The sequence below is a fragment of the Plecotus auritus genome, assembly GCF_963455305.1.
Source record: "Plecotus auritus genome assembly, chromosome: 1".
Lineage (NCBI taxonomy): Eukaryota > Metazoa > Chordata > Mammalia > Chiroptera > Vespertilionidae > Plecotus > Plecotus auritus.
In genome coordinates, this window is record NC_137770.1 from 25,813,718 (window position 1) to 25,832,720 (window position 19,003).

At 40.8% G+C, this 19,003-nt stretch overlaps 1 protein-coding gene across 1 annotated transcript in view; it reads left to right on the plus strand.

Annotated features, from left to right (window-relative positions):
• Positions 1 to 719: 719 nt before the first annotated feature.
• Positions 720 to 19,003, plus strand: part of TMED10 (transmembrane p24 trafficking protein 10) — a 42,294-nt gene continuing 24,010 nt past the window's right edge. The window contains exon 1 of the mRNA XM_080678021.1: positions 720 to 1,011. Within this exon, the coding sequence (XP_080534147.1) occupies positions 784 to 1,011 (228 nt within the window). The 5' untranslated portion in view covers positions 720 to 783. The remainder of the gene's footprint in view (positions 1,012 to 19,003) is intronic.

Below are 19,003 nucleotides of genomic sequence, written 5' to 3' on the forward strand. Positions count from 1 at the left end.
CCTAGTGTAGTAGGCGCTCAATGTTTGCTAAATAAGATGCACACTCACAAAGCAAACAGTTACTGCAGCCCACATAGCCCACTCAGGAGCCTGAACTGGCCGCCTGCCGGTTCACATCTACCAGGTGACCTCTAGATCTTCTCTGAGGCACCGGCCCCCGCTCGCCTCACAGCCACAGAATCTTTCCGCTCAGCCTCCCGAAGTTTTCCTCTCAAGCGGTCAATGTCCCAGCTGTCATTTAGGCGGCTTAGCACGGAGACTGCGCCCCCCCCCCCCGCCCCTGCCCCCCCGCTCCCCCCCCGCCTCCGCCTCCGCCTCCGCCTCCGCCTCCGCCTCCGCCTCCGCCTCCGCCTCCGCCTCTGCCCCGCGCGCCCTGGTGGCAGCCCGACCGGCCCAGCAAAGGGCCTTGTGGCTGTTTCCTATTGGGGCTTGGTTGCTATGGTATCACACCCTCCCTAAAACTTGCAAGCACTGCTTCCGCAAGTTAAAGGAGAATTACTTCCGGGTCTGCCCTTACTTGTTATGGTTGACTGAACAGTCACTGAACTCAACAAAAATAAGTTTCCCGGAAATTTTCTAGAAATTTTATTTAATCACTCTAACTTGTTGGTGTGGCGTGGTATCATATCTTTTTTTCCCCTTTTATAAGATTTACTATATGTTTTTTTGTCTATTTGCCAGTCTCCAAAATGGCGCCTGCGCCACCGGCAGGCCAGAGGTGAGTCACGTGGGCCCTCCGGTTCCGCCGCGGCCGAGGCCCGGGTGTTAACAGTCTCCGGCACCATGTCTCGTTTGTCTGGCCTACAAGCCCAGCGTGGCCCTTGCCAGTTAGCATTGCTGCTTTTACCTCTCCTGCTCGGCCCCAGTTCGGTTCTCGCCATCTCCTTCCATCTGCCCATCAACTCCCGCAAGTGCCTCCGCGAGGAGATCCACAAGGACCTGCTGGTGACCGGCGCATACGAGATCACCGACCAATCTGGGGGCGCTGGCGGCCTGCGCACCCACCTCAAGGTGCGGCCAAGGGCGGGGCGGGACGGGACGGGACGGGAAGACCTCTGGCGTAGGCGAGGAGAGGCTGAGGATGGGGGTGGGGGGTGTCGGGCCTGGCCTCCCCGGAGCGCAAAGGGCGGGCAGTGGAGACCGCCCCCTCACCCTGATGGTTGGCGTTGGCGGAGCGGGGCTGGGCGCCAATGCGGGGGAACCCGGAGAAGGGCGCGAGGCCTTGGCGGATGTGGTGACAGCCGAGCTGGGGCGACCTCCACTTTGGCCGTTGGCGGGACCCGTATCGGTTTTGGTCTTAGGTACCTTGAACTGTAACTTGATTCTCCAAAGAAGTCTTTAGATGTTGCATACTTGTGGGGATTGACACAAAGACACATTGAGACCTGCAAAACCTGCTTGATAGTGGAGATATAATTAGATATCACCCTTGATAGGGAAGATAATGGAGGCGTTGAAGCTTACTGTGAATAATGAAACCTGTTATTTATTGAGCATTAGCTATGTCAGATCTTGTGCTACTTTACTAGTACATACATCTCCATTTAGTTCGTACATTCCTCTATGAAGTAGGTACTATTAGCTTCATTTTACACATAAGGAAACCGAGGCTCAAAGAAGTAGTAAAATAAACTGATGCCAGAGCTGGAATTGAGTCTTCGTTTGGAAGTTAAGTAAAGTGAAAGAAAAGTGCTGGAATTTTGTTCTCGCCTTGCTTTTTATTTGTAATTCCTGTAATTGACTAAAATTTAGTCAATTAAAACAGACACCATCCATCAAATGGTCTCAGTTTCCAGTGCTTTCCTTCCTGGTACCCCGGAGTCTGGACTTGGCCAAGCTCTTTGTAAATTTCAACCATACTCTAGTGGTGACAACTACTACCAGAATGCTAGTTTGGCCCCATTTTGTCATTAGAGTGATCTTTGAAATGCTAATATCATTTGGTTTAGTCAAGATTGATTGCGTTTGAGGTAATTTTGTTCACTCACGATAAGCACATGGTTTTATTTTTGTTTTTAACAGAATGGATCTTAGACTGAATAGTAAGAAACTTTTACGTTTTAATAGCACTTAGGTATAAGAAGACCATCGTTTCTGTGTAAGGTTTTGGAACCCAGTAGTGGTAATAGAGAGAAAAACTATTTTCAGGGCTACTGCTCAGTGACCCATCCTTTTATTAGTCTCTTCAGGTACCAAACTAATGTCTAGCCAAGAAAGCCATGATGGCATAACATTTTGGGGGTCATACTTCTGGCTCTTCAACAGATGTTGTGCACAGAATCAGAGGATTTGAACAGTGAAAGAGACTTTATTTTTCTTAATAAATCTTTATTGTTCAGATTATTACAATTCTTCGTCTTTCCCCCCCCCCCCATAGCTCCCCTCCACCCAGTTCCCACCCCACCCTCTGCCCTTACCCCCTCCCCCACTGTCCTCATCCATAGGTGTACAATTTTTGTCCAGTCTCTTCCTGCACCCCCCACACTCCTTTCCCCCCGAGAATTGTCAGTCCACTCCCTTTCTATGCCCCTGATTCTATTATATTCACCAGTTTATTCTGTTCCTCAGATTTTTAATTCACTTGATTTATAGATTCACTTGTTGATAGACATGTATTTGTTCATAATTTTTATCTTTACCTTTTTCTTCTTCTTCCTCTTCTTAAAGAGTATCTTTCAGCATTTCATATAATACTGGTTTGGTGGTGATGAACTCCTTTAGCTTTTTCTTATCTGTGAAGCTCTTTATCTGACCTTCAATTCTGAATGATAGCTTTGCTGGGTAGAGTAGTCTTGGTTGTAGGTTCTTGCTATTCATCACTTTGAATATTTCTTGCCACTCCTGTCTGGCCTGCATAGTTTCTGTTGAGAAATCAGCTGACAATCGTATGGGTGCTCCCTTGTAGGTAATTAACTGTTTTTCTCTTGCTGCTTTTAATATTCTCTCTTTGTCTTTTGCTCTTGGCATTTTAATTATGATGTGTCTTGGTGTGGTCCTCTTTGGATTACTTTTGTTTGGGGTTCTGTGCGCTTCCTGGACTTGTAAGTCTATTTCTTTCACCAGGTGGGGGAAGTTTTCTGTCATTATTTCTTCCAATAGGTTTTCAGTATCTTGCTCTCTCTCTTCTTCTGGCACCCCCATAATTTGGATGTTGGTACGCTTGAAGTTGTCCCAGAGGCTTCTTACACTATCTTCAAATTTTTGGATTCTTTTTTCTTTTTGCTTTTCCATTTGGGTGTTTTTTACTTCTTTGTATTTCAGATCTTTGACTTGATTCTTGCGATCCTCTAGTCTGCTGTTGGGTCTCTGTATAATATTTTTTATTTCAGTCAGTGTATGCTTAATTTATAGTTGGTCCTTTTTCATATCCTCGAGGGTCTTGCTAAATTTATCGGCCTTTTATAGGAAATTCTTGAAAAACCTTATAATGTGGTTTTGAACTCTATATCCAGTTGTTTGTTTTCCTCCATTTCTTTCATTTGTGATCTGTTTCTTTGTCTCCGCATTTTGGCTGCTTCCCTGAGTTGATAGAGTGGCTTTGTGTGCTAGGTGTCCTATAGAGCCCAGTGGCTCAGCCTCCCCAGTTACCTGAGGTGGACACTCTTGGTGCACCCCTTTGTGGGCTGTGTGCACAGTCTTGTTGTAGTTAAGCCTTGATTGTTGTTGGTATCACTGGGAGGAATTGACCTCCAGGCCAATTGGCTGTGAGGATCAGCTGTGTCTACGCTGGGAGAACTTCTGTGCTGAAGACACCCTTATGAGACAAGACTTGCAAAAGCCTCTGTGCTCAGCTTGGGTGGCGTGGAGTCTCAGGGCAGAGCAGACAGCAATGGCTTCCCATCAGCCCTGCCCTAAGAGGCCCCTGGGTCTCAGTGTCCCACGGTAATCTCTGCAAGCACCTCTGAGAGAAAGCCGCCCTCGAGTTTCACCTGCTGCCAGACAGTCCAGTTTCTCCCCGAATGAGTCTTGGTCCCTAGAGTCTCGCCCAGAACTGGAGTTCAGAGCCATCAGGAGCTTTTGTCTCCCTCCCAATTGAGAAAGCCCGCCACGTACTCAGTTGTCAGCCCTCTCCGCGCGCGTCTTGGTACCTGTCCCTTCTGCAAGCAGCTCCTCTGAGTCTCATTGTGCTTTTCTCTTTCCTTCTAGTTGTAGAATTTCCACTCAGCCAGCCTTCCTGTGGTTCTGGATTTGTCGTTTTGTCTTTTTTTTTTTTTTTTAATTTAATAAATCTTTATTGTTCAGATTATTACAATTGTTTCTCCTTTTTCCCCCTATAGCTCCCCTCCACCCAGTTCCCACCCCACCCTTTGCCCTTACCTCCCCCCACACTGTCCTCATTCATAGGTGTATGATTTTTGTCCAGTCTCTTCCTGCACCCCCCCATACCCCTTTCCCCCTGAGAATTATCAGTCCACTCCCTTTCTATGCCCCTGGTTCTATTATATTCACCAGTTTATTCTGTTCATCAGATTTTTAATTCACTTGATTTTTAGGTTCACTTGATAGATATGTATTTGTTGTTCATAATTTTTCTCTTTACTTTTTTCTTCTTCCTCTTCTTAAAGAATACCTTTCAGTATTTCATATAATACTGGTTTGGTGGTGATGAACTCCTTTAGCTTTTCCTTATCTGTGAAGCTCTTTATCTGACCTTCCATTCTGAATAATAGCTTTGCTGGGTAGAGTAGTCTTGGTTGTAGGTTCTTGCTATTCATCTCTTTGAATATTTCTTGCCACTCCCGTCTGGCCTGCATAGTTTCTGTTGAGAAATCAGCTGACAATCGTATGGGTGCTCCCTTGTAGGTAATTAACTGTTTTTCTCTTGCTGCTTTCAAGATTCTCTCTTTGTCTTTTGCTCTTGGCATTTTATTTTTTATTTTATTTATTTTTTATTTTTTTATTTTTTTTATTATTTTTATTTTTTTTTAAATCTTTATTCAGATTATTACAATTATTTCTCCTTTTTCCCCCCATAGCTCCCCTCCACCCATTTCCCACCCCACCTTCAGCCCTTACCTCCCCCCCACTGACCTCATCCATAGGTGTATGATTTTTGTCCATTCTCTTCATGAACCCCCCATACCCCTTTCCCCCTGAGAATTATCAGTCCACTCCCTTTCTATGCCCCTGATTCTATTATATTCACCAGATTATTCTGTTCCTCAGGTTTTTAATTCACTTGATTTTTAGGTTCGCTTGTTGATAGATATGTATTTGTTGTTCATAATTTTTCTCTTTACTTTTTTCTTCTTCCTCTTCTTTAAGAATACCTTTCAGTATTTCATATAATACTGGTTTGGTGGTGATGAACTCCTTTAGCTTTTCCTTATCTGTGAAGCTCTTTATCTGACCTTCCATTCTGAATAATAGCTTTGCTGGGTAGAGTAGTCTTGGTTGTAGGTTCTTGCTATTCATCTCTTTGAATATTTCTTGCCACTCCCGTCTGGCCTGCATAGTTTCTGTTGAGAAATCAGCTGACAATCGTATGGGTGCTCCCTTGTAGGTAATTAACTGTTTTTCTCTTGCTGCTTTCAAGATTCTCTCTTTGTCTTTTGCTCTTGGCATTTTAATTATGATGTGTCTTGGTGTGGTCCTCTTTGGATTCCTCTTGTTTAGGGTTCTGTGCACTTCCTGGACTTGTAAGTCTATTTCTTTCACCAGGTGGGGGAAGTTTTCTGTCATTATTTCTTCCAATAGGTTTTCAGTATCTTGCTCTCTCTCTTCTTCTGGCACCCCCATAATTCTGATGTTGGTATGCTTGAAGTTGTCCCATAGGCTTCTTATCTTCAAATTTTTGGATTCTTTTTTCTTTTTTTTTGCTTTTCCGGTTGAGTGTTTTTTGCTTCTTTGTATTTCAAATCTGTGACTTGATTCTTGCGGTCCTCTAGTCTGCTGTTAGGTCTCTGTATAATATTTTTTATTTCAGTCAGTGTATGCTTAATTTCTAGTTGGTCCTTTTTCATATCTTCAAGGGTTTCATTATATTTATCAGCCTTTTCTAGGATATTCTTGAAAAGCCTTATAACCGTGGTTTTGAATTCTATATCCAGACGTTTGTTTTCCTCCATTTCTTTTGTTTGTGATCTGTTTCTTCATCTCCCCATTTTTCACTGCTTCCCTGAGTTGGTAGGGTGGCTTTGTGTGCTAGGTTTCCTATATGGCCCAGTGGGTCGGCCTCCCCAGGTAACCTTAGGTGGACACTCTTGGTGCACCCCTTTGTGGACTGTGTGTACAGCCTTGTTGTAGTTAAGTCTTGATTGTTGTTGGTATCACTAGGAGAATAGACCTCCAGGCCAGTTGGCTGTGAGGATCAGCTGTGTCTACACTGGGTGATTTTCGGTGCTGGAGACAGCCTTATAGGATTAGCCTTGCCAGATTGCAAAAGCCTCTGTGCTCAGCTTGGAAGGGGTGGAGTCTCAGGGCGGAGCAGACAGTCTTGGCTTCCCATCAGCCCTGCCCTTGCGCGTGGGAGTCTCCAGACCTCTGCCTTCCACGGTTCCCGAGTTTCCGCCTGACAGTCCAGATTTCCCCCGTAAGAGCGTGGGTCCCCAGGGGCTCGCCTGGAACTGTGGTTCAGTGCAGTCAGAACTGGGGTTCAGTGCAGTCAGGAGCTTCTGACTCCCTTCCGCTAGGGATAGCCTGCGGCAACCTCCAGTCAGTCTTTGTGCACACTCGCCCCTCCAGACCCCTGCCCGCCGTGGCTGCCCTGAGTCTCTGAGTCACTTCTCTCTACCTGACAGTCCAGACTCCCCCTGTATGAGCCTGGGTCCACAGGGTTTCGCCTGGAACTAAGGTTCATTGCAGTCGGAACTGGGGTTCAGTGCAGTCGGGGGCTTCCTTCCCCCTTCCACCAGAGAAAGCCAGCCAGGCACTCCGCCGCCCTTCCTCTCTGCGCGCGTGTCTCCATACCTCAGCTCTTTGCCACTCCTTCTCCGTGAGCTTTCCTCTTTCCTTCTAGTTGTAGAATTTCCACTCAGCCAGCTTTCCTGTGGTTCTGGATGGTGTCCTTTCTGTCTTTTAGTTGTAGTTTTGAAATTGTTGTGCGGGGCAGCAGTTTAGGTGTTTACCTATGCCGCCATCTTGATTTCTCCTCAGTGAAAGAGACTTTACTCTCATTTGCAATGCTGCCCCATCTGATTTGTAATTATATTTTAAAATCCTTCAGCAGCTTACTTGTGCTTATCTGATGAAGTTTCAGTATTCCAACATGCCCTGTAGTGCACTTCATGATCTGTTCCTGAAGCTTTATATACTTTGTCACTCCATACTTTGCATTTTACATATGAGGCACTCTGAACAGTGTCCTAAACTCACTTATTTTCATCTTACAATGTAACCACTTACGTTTATACCTTGTCTTCCTTATTAGATTGTTAGTATCCTGAGGGCAGGAATTATTTTCATGTTAGTATTTTCCGGAATGTCAAGCATACTGCCTTGCTTCTAGTAAGCACTTAATAAATATAAGAAGCATGGTGTAGCATGGCCTTATGGGAATTATATCTATGTCCAAAGCTGCTGAAGGAATGTCAGCTGTAGGAGTCTGTATATCTATATGCTAGCACTTTGCCATTATTCATTTTATCTCCCCATGCCTGCTCTGTTCTCTTGCCTCTCACCAGCTTAAGCACATCACTCCTGGGGTCCTAAACTAAGTTGTCAAGTAAGTAACATAAATGCATGAACTAAGCCAGGAATAAGAAAAAGGACAGCAGTGATGATAAATGGGGGATAGTTTGAGTATTGGAAACTTAATTTGGAGTGGTCAATGGTCATTTCTTGATATGGGCTTTGTTGCCATATCTGATTTTTCAAACGAAGTCAGAAATCCAGATTTTTATATGAAAGCTTCTGATTTTTAAATGTCACCAATTAATTCACATTGGTTTTGGCATTATTTGTTTTCAGTTTTATGGAGAAGAGCACAGTCAGTTGGCCATATACCCAATAACTAGTTTCACCAATCAATAGGATCTTGCCTCACTTTTTTCATTGTAATTGCTTCCCCTTTCTCATTTTATGCTGAATTATTTTAAAATAAATCCCAGATTCATGGATTTCAGTCCTGCATACTGCTGCACGAATTTCTTAAAACGATGAACAAAATCACAATGTTATGCAGCTATAATCACACCTCACAAGATTTTTTAAAATATATTTTTTATTGATTTCAGAGAGGAAGGCAGAGGGAGAGAGAGATAGAAACATCAATGATGAGAGAGAATCATTGATCAGCTGTCTCCTGTACACTTCCTACTGGGGACTGAGCTGGAAACCCAGGCATGTGTCCTGACTGGGAATCGAACTGTGTGACCTGCTGGTTCATAGGTTGACGCTCAACTACTGAACCACACTGGCTGGGCAGATGTGGAAATTTTGGATGGTGTGGGAGGGCAGGGGATGCCATTATTCTGCCTACTGAGATGGTAGTGCCCTGAAGCCTCCATTACAAAGCTTCCCATTAATTTTTCTCTTATGAGTCCATTGATCACTTGTATGAATTTATTGTTTCATTATTTCTAATTCTATTATTCCTTCCATATTTATTGGCTGGAATTATTCTTAAAGAATTTAAGACCACTTGGTTACCCTAAAATTTATAATTCATATAGGAAAGGCAGGAAAAATGCAGACTTCATTTCTTTTTTCTTTTTTTTAAATCCTCACCCAAGGATATTTCTTTTTTAGAGAGAATGGAGGGGGGGGGGAGAAAAAGAGAGAGAGAAACATTGATGTGAGAGAGACACATCAATTGGTGAGAGAGCGAGAGAAACATTGATGTGAGAGAGAGATATCAATTGGTTGCCTCCCATTTGCCCCCCGACCAGGTCTAGGGATCGAACCTGCAACTGAGGTACATGCCCTTGGCTGGGAATTGAACCCGAGATCTTTCAGTCCACTGCCTGATGCTCTAACCACAGGGCAGAATTCAGTTCTTTTAATTGACATTTTTCAGAGTAAGGCATTTTGCCCTTGTCATTTCCACTGTAGTCCAGAGGGTTAACTATTATTCTGAAATTATTTTTTGTTGTTTGTTTTAGTTTTTAGAGTCATTGGTTTAGTCCGGGGGTGGGCAAACTTTTTGACTTGAGGGCCACAATGGGTTCTTAAACTGGACCGGAGGGCCGGAACAAAAGCATGGATGGAGTGTTTGTGTGAACTAATATAAATTCAAAGTAAAGGAGCGGAGGGGAGAGCAAGAGAACCGGATAGAACAGCCGGATCCGGCCCGCGGGCCGTAGTTTGCCCAAGGCTGGTTTAGTCAGTTGCATTCGTTCCTTATGCTCACATGTCTCTGGCTCTGTTATCCTTTTGACACAATCCCATTAGGTTTTGATAGCTTCTATGTTTTGTAGGACAGTAAAGTGTCCTAGGCACATCTTTTATATGTCCAACCCCTGATCTGGAAGCAGCTATTCTTCCAAGGAGTTCTGGTTCCTTTTTGTGAGGAGTGGTATTTTAGAAACCACAAGCTAGGTATTATTTTTAAAATTTTAATATACTGTATAGGCCACGTAATACATTTGTGGGTTTGATCCAGCTCTTAATCACAGTTTGCAACCTTTTTCATAGTATCTGTTCACTCAGTTGTGCTTTCTTTTAAATTTTGACCACTTGTGGACCAGACTCTGCCTCAATGATTCTCTCATTCAACTTCTGAAATGCAGCTCCTGAGCATAAAAATCTGATTGGTTCGGTTCCTTTTATGCCAGGCCACATTCTGCGTCTTCTCTTTCGTCATATGTCCATCTCTGGTTCAAGCAGCAGTAGTTTGGGTTGAGGTTAGAACTGGAGACTTTGTGTAGTGCAAAACCTGGTCAACTGGGATTGTCATTTAGCTGTTGTTCTGAATGAAGCAGTCTCTCTCAGAAGAATATAGTGCCTTGATTGAGCTGTCTAATTCACTTTCTTCCTATCAAAGAGCACCTTAATGTCCAGTAAATACATCAGTGTTATCATATGTCACTCTATGCTGTACTGTGTGTTTACCCATCTCCTCAGATAGACTACAAGCTCCTTGAGCAGAGATTTATCTCATTCATCATTGAAATGCTTGTGTCTAATACAGTGCCCGGCATATAGTAGGGCTTCAGTATAAGGGATAAATGAACATAAATGAATTGCCACTGTCCTAGCCACATCTCTGATCTTTCCTTCTCCCTTCCTCCTCCCACTCCCAACTCTCGCCGAACTGAACACCTTGCAGTTCTTTGAATACAATGTTCTCTTAACTTGGACCAGTCTTTGCCCGCACTCCCCTCCTGTTTGCTCCCATTACATCCTGTTTGGCAAGGCACTTTTCATGTAATATGGTGCTTATTTTGTGAACTCCTTAATGTCTTACTCACCTTTGAGTCCTCAGTTTAATGTACTATATATGCATTATTGTACAACTAAGTTAAATATCTTAGTGTTACTGAGAAGCTACGTGGTACAGTGGAAAGAGACTGGACCTGGAGTCAGACAGTTTCGGGTTTAAATCCCAGCAGTTCCACCACTTATAGGGTGCTTGGTCTTGGGGGAATGACTTAACTCTTCCTTGGGCCCTTATCTATAAGATGGGGATAATAGATCTCAAAGCATTGTTAGAAGGACTTATTGAAATGTATTCTTTATTGCACAGGGCTCATTATGGTAGGCCATAGATATTAGTATTGTTTCTTCTCTCTTGAATAATAATTGACTTGCTAATCTGACTTCCCAGTCATATATCATTGTAGCGACCAGTTAAAGAATAGTTTAATGGGAGGAATTCTGAGTATTTTGTTGGTGATTCTTCCATTCATTCAGTAAATATTTATTTAATATTTAGTATATTCCAGACCTAGCTGGGCATATGGAAATGAACAGCAAAGAAGGTCCTTGAACTCTGGTGGAGAACAGAGAAAAAACAACTTAAATACACATAATTGCAGGTAGTGATTAAGTACTATACTGAAAAATCAAGTGATAGAGCTAGGGAATGATTGATGGCATAAGGAGTATTTGTGTGGTCAGAATCTCAACTCTTGATTTTGAATTGAAAATCACATTTCAGTAAGACTAGATGATACCATCATAGTTTAATAGGCTCCAGTACCATTTATTATTTAGGGTGCTTGTTAATAGTGGAAATTGGAAGATGAATTAATTTTAGGATGAGATGAGTTGTCTAAGGGTGATTTATATTTTGGAAATAAATTACAGAAAGAGAAAAAGCAACTGTGAGGAGTTGTCATAATCATCACCAGAAAGGAAAGAAAAGCCCAACGGTAATAATTTAAGTCATTTATACTTGTTCAGCCTCTTCCAAATAATCTAATTGGTCTACATTTTTTTATTGTCATTTTTCAAGAGAGAAAATTAACAATTCATTTTGCTGAATGAGATTTTTAAATTTGGATATTTACTCAATTATGGTCCCTATCTTTTCTAACTAGTTTATAGATGAGAAAGCTAAATAGATCATTTGAAGAGTTCAGCCTTGAATCACAGGCCTATCACAATTTAAGCCTAAAAATTTTCAAGACGCTTCTTGGCAGTTGAGAAACCATTGGCTTATAAGCTCCTATCCCTCCGCTAAAATCTGTATGAAAAGATAAAAGACGTGTGTGTGCGTGCATGCATTATAGTTTTGAGATGATTTTATTTGGAACAGTTATATTTCAGCTTATTACTACCAGTGTCTATACTGAGGGCTGATCTTTTTTTGTTGGGAAAGCTATGTCTCTTTCAAATTTATATTTGCTGTGACTGTTGTCCAATGGGTTAGAAACAGGTCAATAAATAGGTGGTTTAGTACAGAAGGGTAATTAGTACATTAGCATTCAATAGTATTAAAATCTAGTTTCTTTCCTAACTGCATCCAAAATTTCTAGTTTTAAATTAAATTCTGACTTTGTGTTTTCTTCTCCATAAAAACTACAAGGTCTGATACATCATTTAAATCTCTCCTATTCAGTGAACAGTTATCCACAGTCATATCTGTTTTGAACTAATCTAGAGAAAGGGAGCGGCTTAGAATTTGAAATTGTATGCCATATCTTTTTTATGACATCTGAAGACTGAATCCAGTTTCTAGGGAAATGGAACAGATTTATAGAGGTAATCTAGTGGGGTGCGGTGACTTCTATGCTGTTTCTTGTGTGAATTGCTGACTGGTGGTTGATCCTGAGCCATTGCCTCCATACCCTTATGCAGCCTAGCAGCTTGGACAGTAGAGCCCTCTGTAAAATGAGCCAGCTGGCCACAAACCAGAATTTGGGCTCCCAAACAAATCTCTGACTTGAGGGAGGTTGATGTCATCTGCTTTATCCTGTGCCGGACCTCATTGTTCTACATAACGTGTGGGAAGTCAAGGGACTAGCTGTTAAGAAAGAACAAGGCTTTGTTTGTGCCTAAAAGGGACATACTGGAGGTTTTTACCGTAAATAACTTAGGAACAGTATGAAAAAAAAACACATTTGATCTGGCTTCACCCCCGCAGTAGTATTGTTAGGGCAGTAACTGGTTTTTCCTTCTCCCTTCCTCTTTCTCCCTTCTTCTTGTCCCCCAACCGCTCCTCCCCCTCCTCAGTCAAGCATTGCATATGTTGAGTTAGTAGCAAATGCTGATAGAAGCAGGAAGAGACCATCTATCCATAATCATACCAGTGCCTGGAAATTTTCCATTTCTAGTTTTCAACACTTCGACAAGCCTCTTTTTAAGCAATACTTCTTTTCTGTGCTATGCCATCGCCGACTTGTGTTGGAAATTTTAAAGAATTTAGTGTTGCTAAATGCTGTTTGTGGTCTAAGTTGACTTTGTTCTGGGTGAGCTCTAGATGTGATCCTTTGATTTCAGGGATTCAGACGTGGAGTTGGTATTTGCTCTTGTTTGAATGATCAGGATAAATTCATTTTATGCCATTAAATAATAGCTTCTAGGCTGTTAGAGTTGTCCATGTTCCTCATGTTAGAGAACAGCCGTGACTTGTGGTAGTCTCTTGAAGGTATTTCTAATATTATTTTTCTAGTCTAAAACGACAACATATTCAATGATTGGGAGTTCTTTCTGCTTTTTTTATATCTTAGAGTAAATGAAGAGTATAGACCCACAACCTCTGATCATTATATATGCACACACCATCCCCTCTTCCCTCCCCCAGGTAGTTTATTACTCATCAGGTTAAAAAATACATGCAGGAAATACTGGAGTCATCTTGTATTTCTTGCTATCCCTGTTAGCTAAAGGTTTTGTTGAATACCTGCTCTGTTAGGCATTTTGGTAACTCTTCAGGTTCTAAATCTTGCTGCTACTTCCTTAAGAGTTTACCTATCTGTCTTTTTCTGTTTTCCTGCAATACCCATTTGGGACCTAACCATCCCGGGATTTAGTCAATGTAGCAAACTTTATTTAGTTTGCCATCCATTAGCACTGTTAGGTTGGAACTGTGGTTGGTGTTCTAAATGTTTATGAAGTTTTTAGTTATCTCTAACAAACAATTATAATAATAATTCGAACAATGACAATGATAACATTATTGAGTGCTTGCCATGTGCCAGACCCTGTTCCAGGCCCTTTGTTTTAAATTTAATCCTCACAATAGCCTCATAAAGTTCACACTGTTGTCCTTATTTTACATATGAAGCACAGAGAGGTTAAGGAACATACCAGGGCCTTACAGCTAGTAAGTGGCACAATTCTTATTTGAACACAGACCTGAGGTCTGACTCTAGAACCTTTAGTCTAACCTGCTATGCTTTACTGTCTCAAAGGAAAAAAAGGGTAGGTATCACTGTTTCACTTCATTTTTATTCAATATATAGAGCTCTACAAGGGACTTGCTGTTTTTAAATTCCCAAGTTTGTCATTAAGGATCTACAAAATTGATGGCTTTCCTTAAAATAATATGTACACATTGTATATTCAGTATTATACTACAGACTGATCATAAACCTGATGGAGTACAGGTAGGAGCCTATTTGAAGGAGATTACACCATCAGATTTTCACCAACTACAGCAAAGCCACAAGCTGATTGACCTCTGCTGCTATAGTAGCATTCCAGGAAAAGGTTTTTTTTAAAAACACACACACACACACACACACACACACACAACCATATTCTTGGACTGGTAGGATATGAAGCTGATTCAACAAATGAAAATACTGTGTGACCTATACCAGTAGGAAGACACATACTTGCCACCTCTTCCATGGATCATATGTCATTTTTCCAGGAGTAGGTTTAGACTTGTTCAAATTAACTATTTGTAATATACCTCATAAAAAATATGTGAAAATGTTTGCTTGCTTGCCTCTGAATAGACTAAGAATTTCTTGAGAATCTGGAGATATGTGTGTGTATATATATGTGTTCTTGACTTTATTCTTTTGGATAGTACACTATTTTTTTAAATCAACTTTTTATTTTAGGACAGTTTTAGATTTACAGAAAAACAGTGCAGATAGTACAGTTCCCATATACCCCACATTCAGTTTCCCCTATTGTTAACATCTTACATTGGTATGTACATTAGTCACACCAAGTGAACCAGTATTGACACATTATTATTATCTAAAGTCCATACTTTATTCCTATTTCCTTAGTTTGTGCTAATGTCATTTTTTCTGTTCCAAGATCCTATCCTGGATATATTACATTTAGTCGTATCTCTTTGGGCTCCTCTAGATTTTGATAGTTCTCAGAATTTTCTTGTTTGTGACTGACTACCTTGTGAGTTTTGAGGTGTATTAGTCAAGTATTTTATAGGATGCCCCTCTGCTGGGATTATGGATCTGGGGGAGGAAGATTACAGAGGTAAAATGTCATTTTCATCACATCACACATCAAGGGAGCTTGCCATCAACATGATTAATCACTGTTGATATTGACCGTGATCACCTGGCTGAGGTTGTGTTTGTCAGGTTTCTCCATTTTCAGATCACTCCTTTCCCTTTCCATACTGTGCTCTTTGCAGGGAAGTCACTATGGGCAGTGGGGAATTATTCTTAACTTCCTTGAGGGTGCTATTTCTACATAAATTATTTAGAGTCTCCTGCACAGGAGATCTGTCTCTTCTCCCTTGTTTGTTTGTTTAATTTATAATAGTATGGATTTATGGATATTTACTTTAAACTTTGGATTATAATCCAAATGCTACCTTTTTTTGTTGCTCAAATTATTTCATTTTAAAGAAAATATATTTTTATTGATTTCAGAGAGGGGGAGAGAGAGAGAGAAACATCAGTGATGAGAGAGAATCAGTGATTGGCTGCCTCCTGCACGACTCACAGTAGGGATCGAGCTTGCAGCCTGGGCATGTGTCCTGACCTGGAATCAAAGGTGACCTCCTGGTTCATAGGTTGATGTTCAACCACTGAGCCATGCTGGCTGGGCACTCAAATTATTTCAGCTTTGACTATTGGGAGTACTTTCATGTGGCTCCTGTATCCCTTTGACATATCTCCATTCTTGTTTTTCTGTTTTGTTTTGTTTTGTTTTTGAGCACTTCCTTCCTTTTTGGCACTACAAGCTCCAGGCTCATGTTGTATATTTCCTGCCTCAATCTCAGGATCAGCCATTTCTCCAAGGAGACCTGGTTCTTTTGAAGAATGACATTAAGATATGAGATCTAGGTGGATAGTATTATTTTTAAGACTTCTTTTCCTGGCACCATTTTTTTTTTAAATAAATCTTTATTGTTCAGATTATTACAGGTGTTCCTCTTTTTTTTCCCCCCCATAGCTCCCCTCCACCTGATTCCCCACCCCACCCCATGCCCTTACCCCCCGCCACTGTCTTCATCCATAGGTGTAAGATTTTTGTCCAATCTCTTCCCACACCCCTCACACCCTCTCCCCCCTGAGAATTGTCAGTCCTCTCCCTTTCTATGTCCCTGATTCTATTATATTCTCCAGTCCATTCTGTCCTTCAGATGTTTTATTCACTTGATTTTTATATTCACTTGTTCATAGACATGTATTTGTTGTTCATAATTTTTATCTTTACCTTTTTCTTCTTCAGACTGTGGTAACAGTGGGTGGCCAAAAGTAGTCTCAGCTTTCTTGCAACTTTTAGAGTAAGGCTGGGAATTCTATGAGCTGCAAGAGGAGACAGAAGAGGGAGAGAAGTGCTGAAGGACAGGGAACCAGAGCACAGGAGCATTCATCTAGTTCCTTCAGGTCCCTCGTCTACATTAGGTCAGCCAGATCATGTGGAAGGTTACTAAACGCACGCATTTGAACTGTAGGAAGGCCATGGTTGAAAATGGAGAGTTTATTGGTCACTGTCCTTTTGCAAGGACCTTCCTGATAAGTTGTTCTTGCTGTTTAGTTCCAGGAAAATTATCTCTGAAGATAAATTTGTGAGATTTCATCAGAAAATAAATTATATGTAACCCAACTTGTGTTTCTCTTAATCTTTTAATCTTGGCTTCCAGAAAACTTGAGTCAAATTTATAGTGCAGATTTCATTTGCTCAGTTCAGGTACTTGATGGTGCCTATTTGTTTTCTTCTTCCAGGAGAACTCTATTCTTTTTTGTTCCTAATTGCTTTATTTGCCTAGTGTTTGGGCCTAAGCTACTTTATAATCCTTTTGAAGTAAGTAGGTATTTATTATCTTGACTGTTTGGTAAAGGAATAGGAGCAGGCTTCAGAAGCTGGACCTGCTCAAGAACCTTTTTTCCAGCCACTGCCTAGAATGGTCCAAGAAAATTTAGTTCTAAATGAGTTTATATTCCCATTGGCCTTTAGTCTCACATATTTGACAGTTTCAGTATGATAATATTCACATATTCTTGACATCAGCTACTCTGCACATACAATTAACATCTTTTCCAGTACTTTTTAAGTTGTGACCTTTGGTTTGCTTTTCTTCAGAAAGTGTTATCTAGAAACAAATCTTTATTACTTCCTATCCTTTGATGTTATATGGGCAAATTTTATAGCTTGATATTACCCTTGTTTAATTAAGAACTTTACAATGTGTATTATACATGTTTTTATTGTTAAAAGTGAAGAAAGGAATCCTTTAAGGGCTTGCTGTTCCAGTAGGTGAAAGTGGCAGTTATTTAACACTACCTAGATGGTTCTCTAGTAAAATTTAAGAAGAAAAAAAATAAAGTCTCAATTCTTGAGAAACCAGGTGATCTTTTAAGGTGATCTATAATTAGAACATCTTAATTAAAAGAAATTTGAAACCATCATTTTGGCCTAATAGACTTTGCCAGTTCTGGCTAGTCACTTAGCTTGGCCCAGTTTTCTATACCCTAATTTTAGCTACCTGCTGATTTATGTAATTATGTTGGGGTCATGTGATTTTTTTTTTTTTATCCTTAAGATCAGTGACTTGGCTCCCAAAATAACTGCACAGTTATGAACTACATGCAAAATCGACTGATTTTCAGAAAAATTCTAGGATCTGTTAGAGCATGACCTGAAGGTTAAGCTGTCAAGTTGTCTGCATGGATTTCCAAATTTCTAGACAAATACCCTCATATATAGTTCTGTCAACTCAATATCATAAGGAATATAGAAATGTGGAGGCCCCAAGGGAATTGTGACCATTATCATACACTATTCTGGAAGGTAAATTTCATGTTGAAGAAGGTACATGCAGTGATGGGTCCTTTATCTTCAGCCTCTTGTAAAGCATTTGAGTTTTTGCCCCATATTGAACTTTTAATACATTTTCAGATATTATAGAAAGAAACTACAAAGCAAGAGGTTCTACCAGGATTATAGTTCCTCAGTACAAAGTAGAGGAAAATTTAAACAGTTTTTATCCCTCCAAGTACCAGTTAGAGAAGTGGATTGTATCAGAGCCTTTCAGAAAAACATGACAGACTTCTTGATTCATTTTGCAAGTTACTCAATAAAGGATTTTTGCCAATACCTTAAGAACCCTTTTAATATCTTAGGAGAATACAAAGAGATCATAAATTATTACTCTAGGACATAAGATGGCAAAAATGTGTGCCAAATCTTGTAAGCCCGATTAAGTTGGGCTGTTTGTTGTAGGTCAGTGACCGAGCCTCTTTCCTTGCCTGACTGAAGATGATGACTTCTGTGGTGACTCCTCAGTACTTATACCCTTGATGTTTATTTCCTGCTGTCCTCTACTGGTTTCATTTACATTTAAACATTTCTAGCAACCTGTAATCCTTTCCTTTTTCCCTTAAGAATTAAGCTAGTACACTGAGCAAATCTGGAAACTTATTTTTATCCAGGTGTGCCTTGGAGAAGGTCTACATTTTCTGTAACTTTATTCATAGAAGCCAGATCCAAATTAAGAGTTTTTAGATCAGCTTAGAATGTGAAAACCTGTTATTCCTAGGGTCTGTCTTTTTGAGATTCCTCTTTACTCTTAGGAATTGTCATTGTGCTTTTGGGGGCTGGAAAGTGGGGAAGTGTGAATATCTGATGGGTGAATAGATTCTGAGGAGAGGAAGAGTGGCACCACACTGGTGACTACACATCACTGGGATTTTATTCATTCCCAGACCTGTTTGCCCTATAATGTGTTTCCCATGTTCTAAAGTAGTTCTTTATTAGGATTTTTCTTTTAGTTGAGGTCTTTTGGAATCTTTAGGGCTATGTATTCGCTTGCAGATTATCTATTAGTTATTGCTGACATCAAGGACTCTACCTTGTGGCTGCCTGCTAACCTCTAAGGAGGAGAATACAGACTGAAAAGTGCCGTGTCCCACTCAAAAGGACTCTAAATTTCTCTGACATGCACTGACCCAAATAATTCATCAGATTCTGTTAGTCTTTCTTGGCATCTTTGCATACCACTTCTTTCAGACATTCCTTTTGTGGGGATGCAACATGGAATGTGAAAAGAACATGGGTTTTAGACTGCTTCAAATGCACATACACAATTTATTAACTCTGTGATAATGGACAAGTTACTAAGTTTCCTCGTCAGTAAAATGAGGATAATAAGAACGGCTTTTATGGGGTTGTTGTGAGGATTGAAGAATATGTATAAAAAGTTTATAGCATAATTCCTTAATCTCCTTGGACTTCCAAACCATTC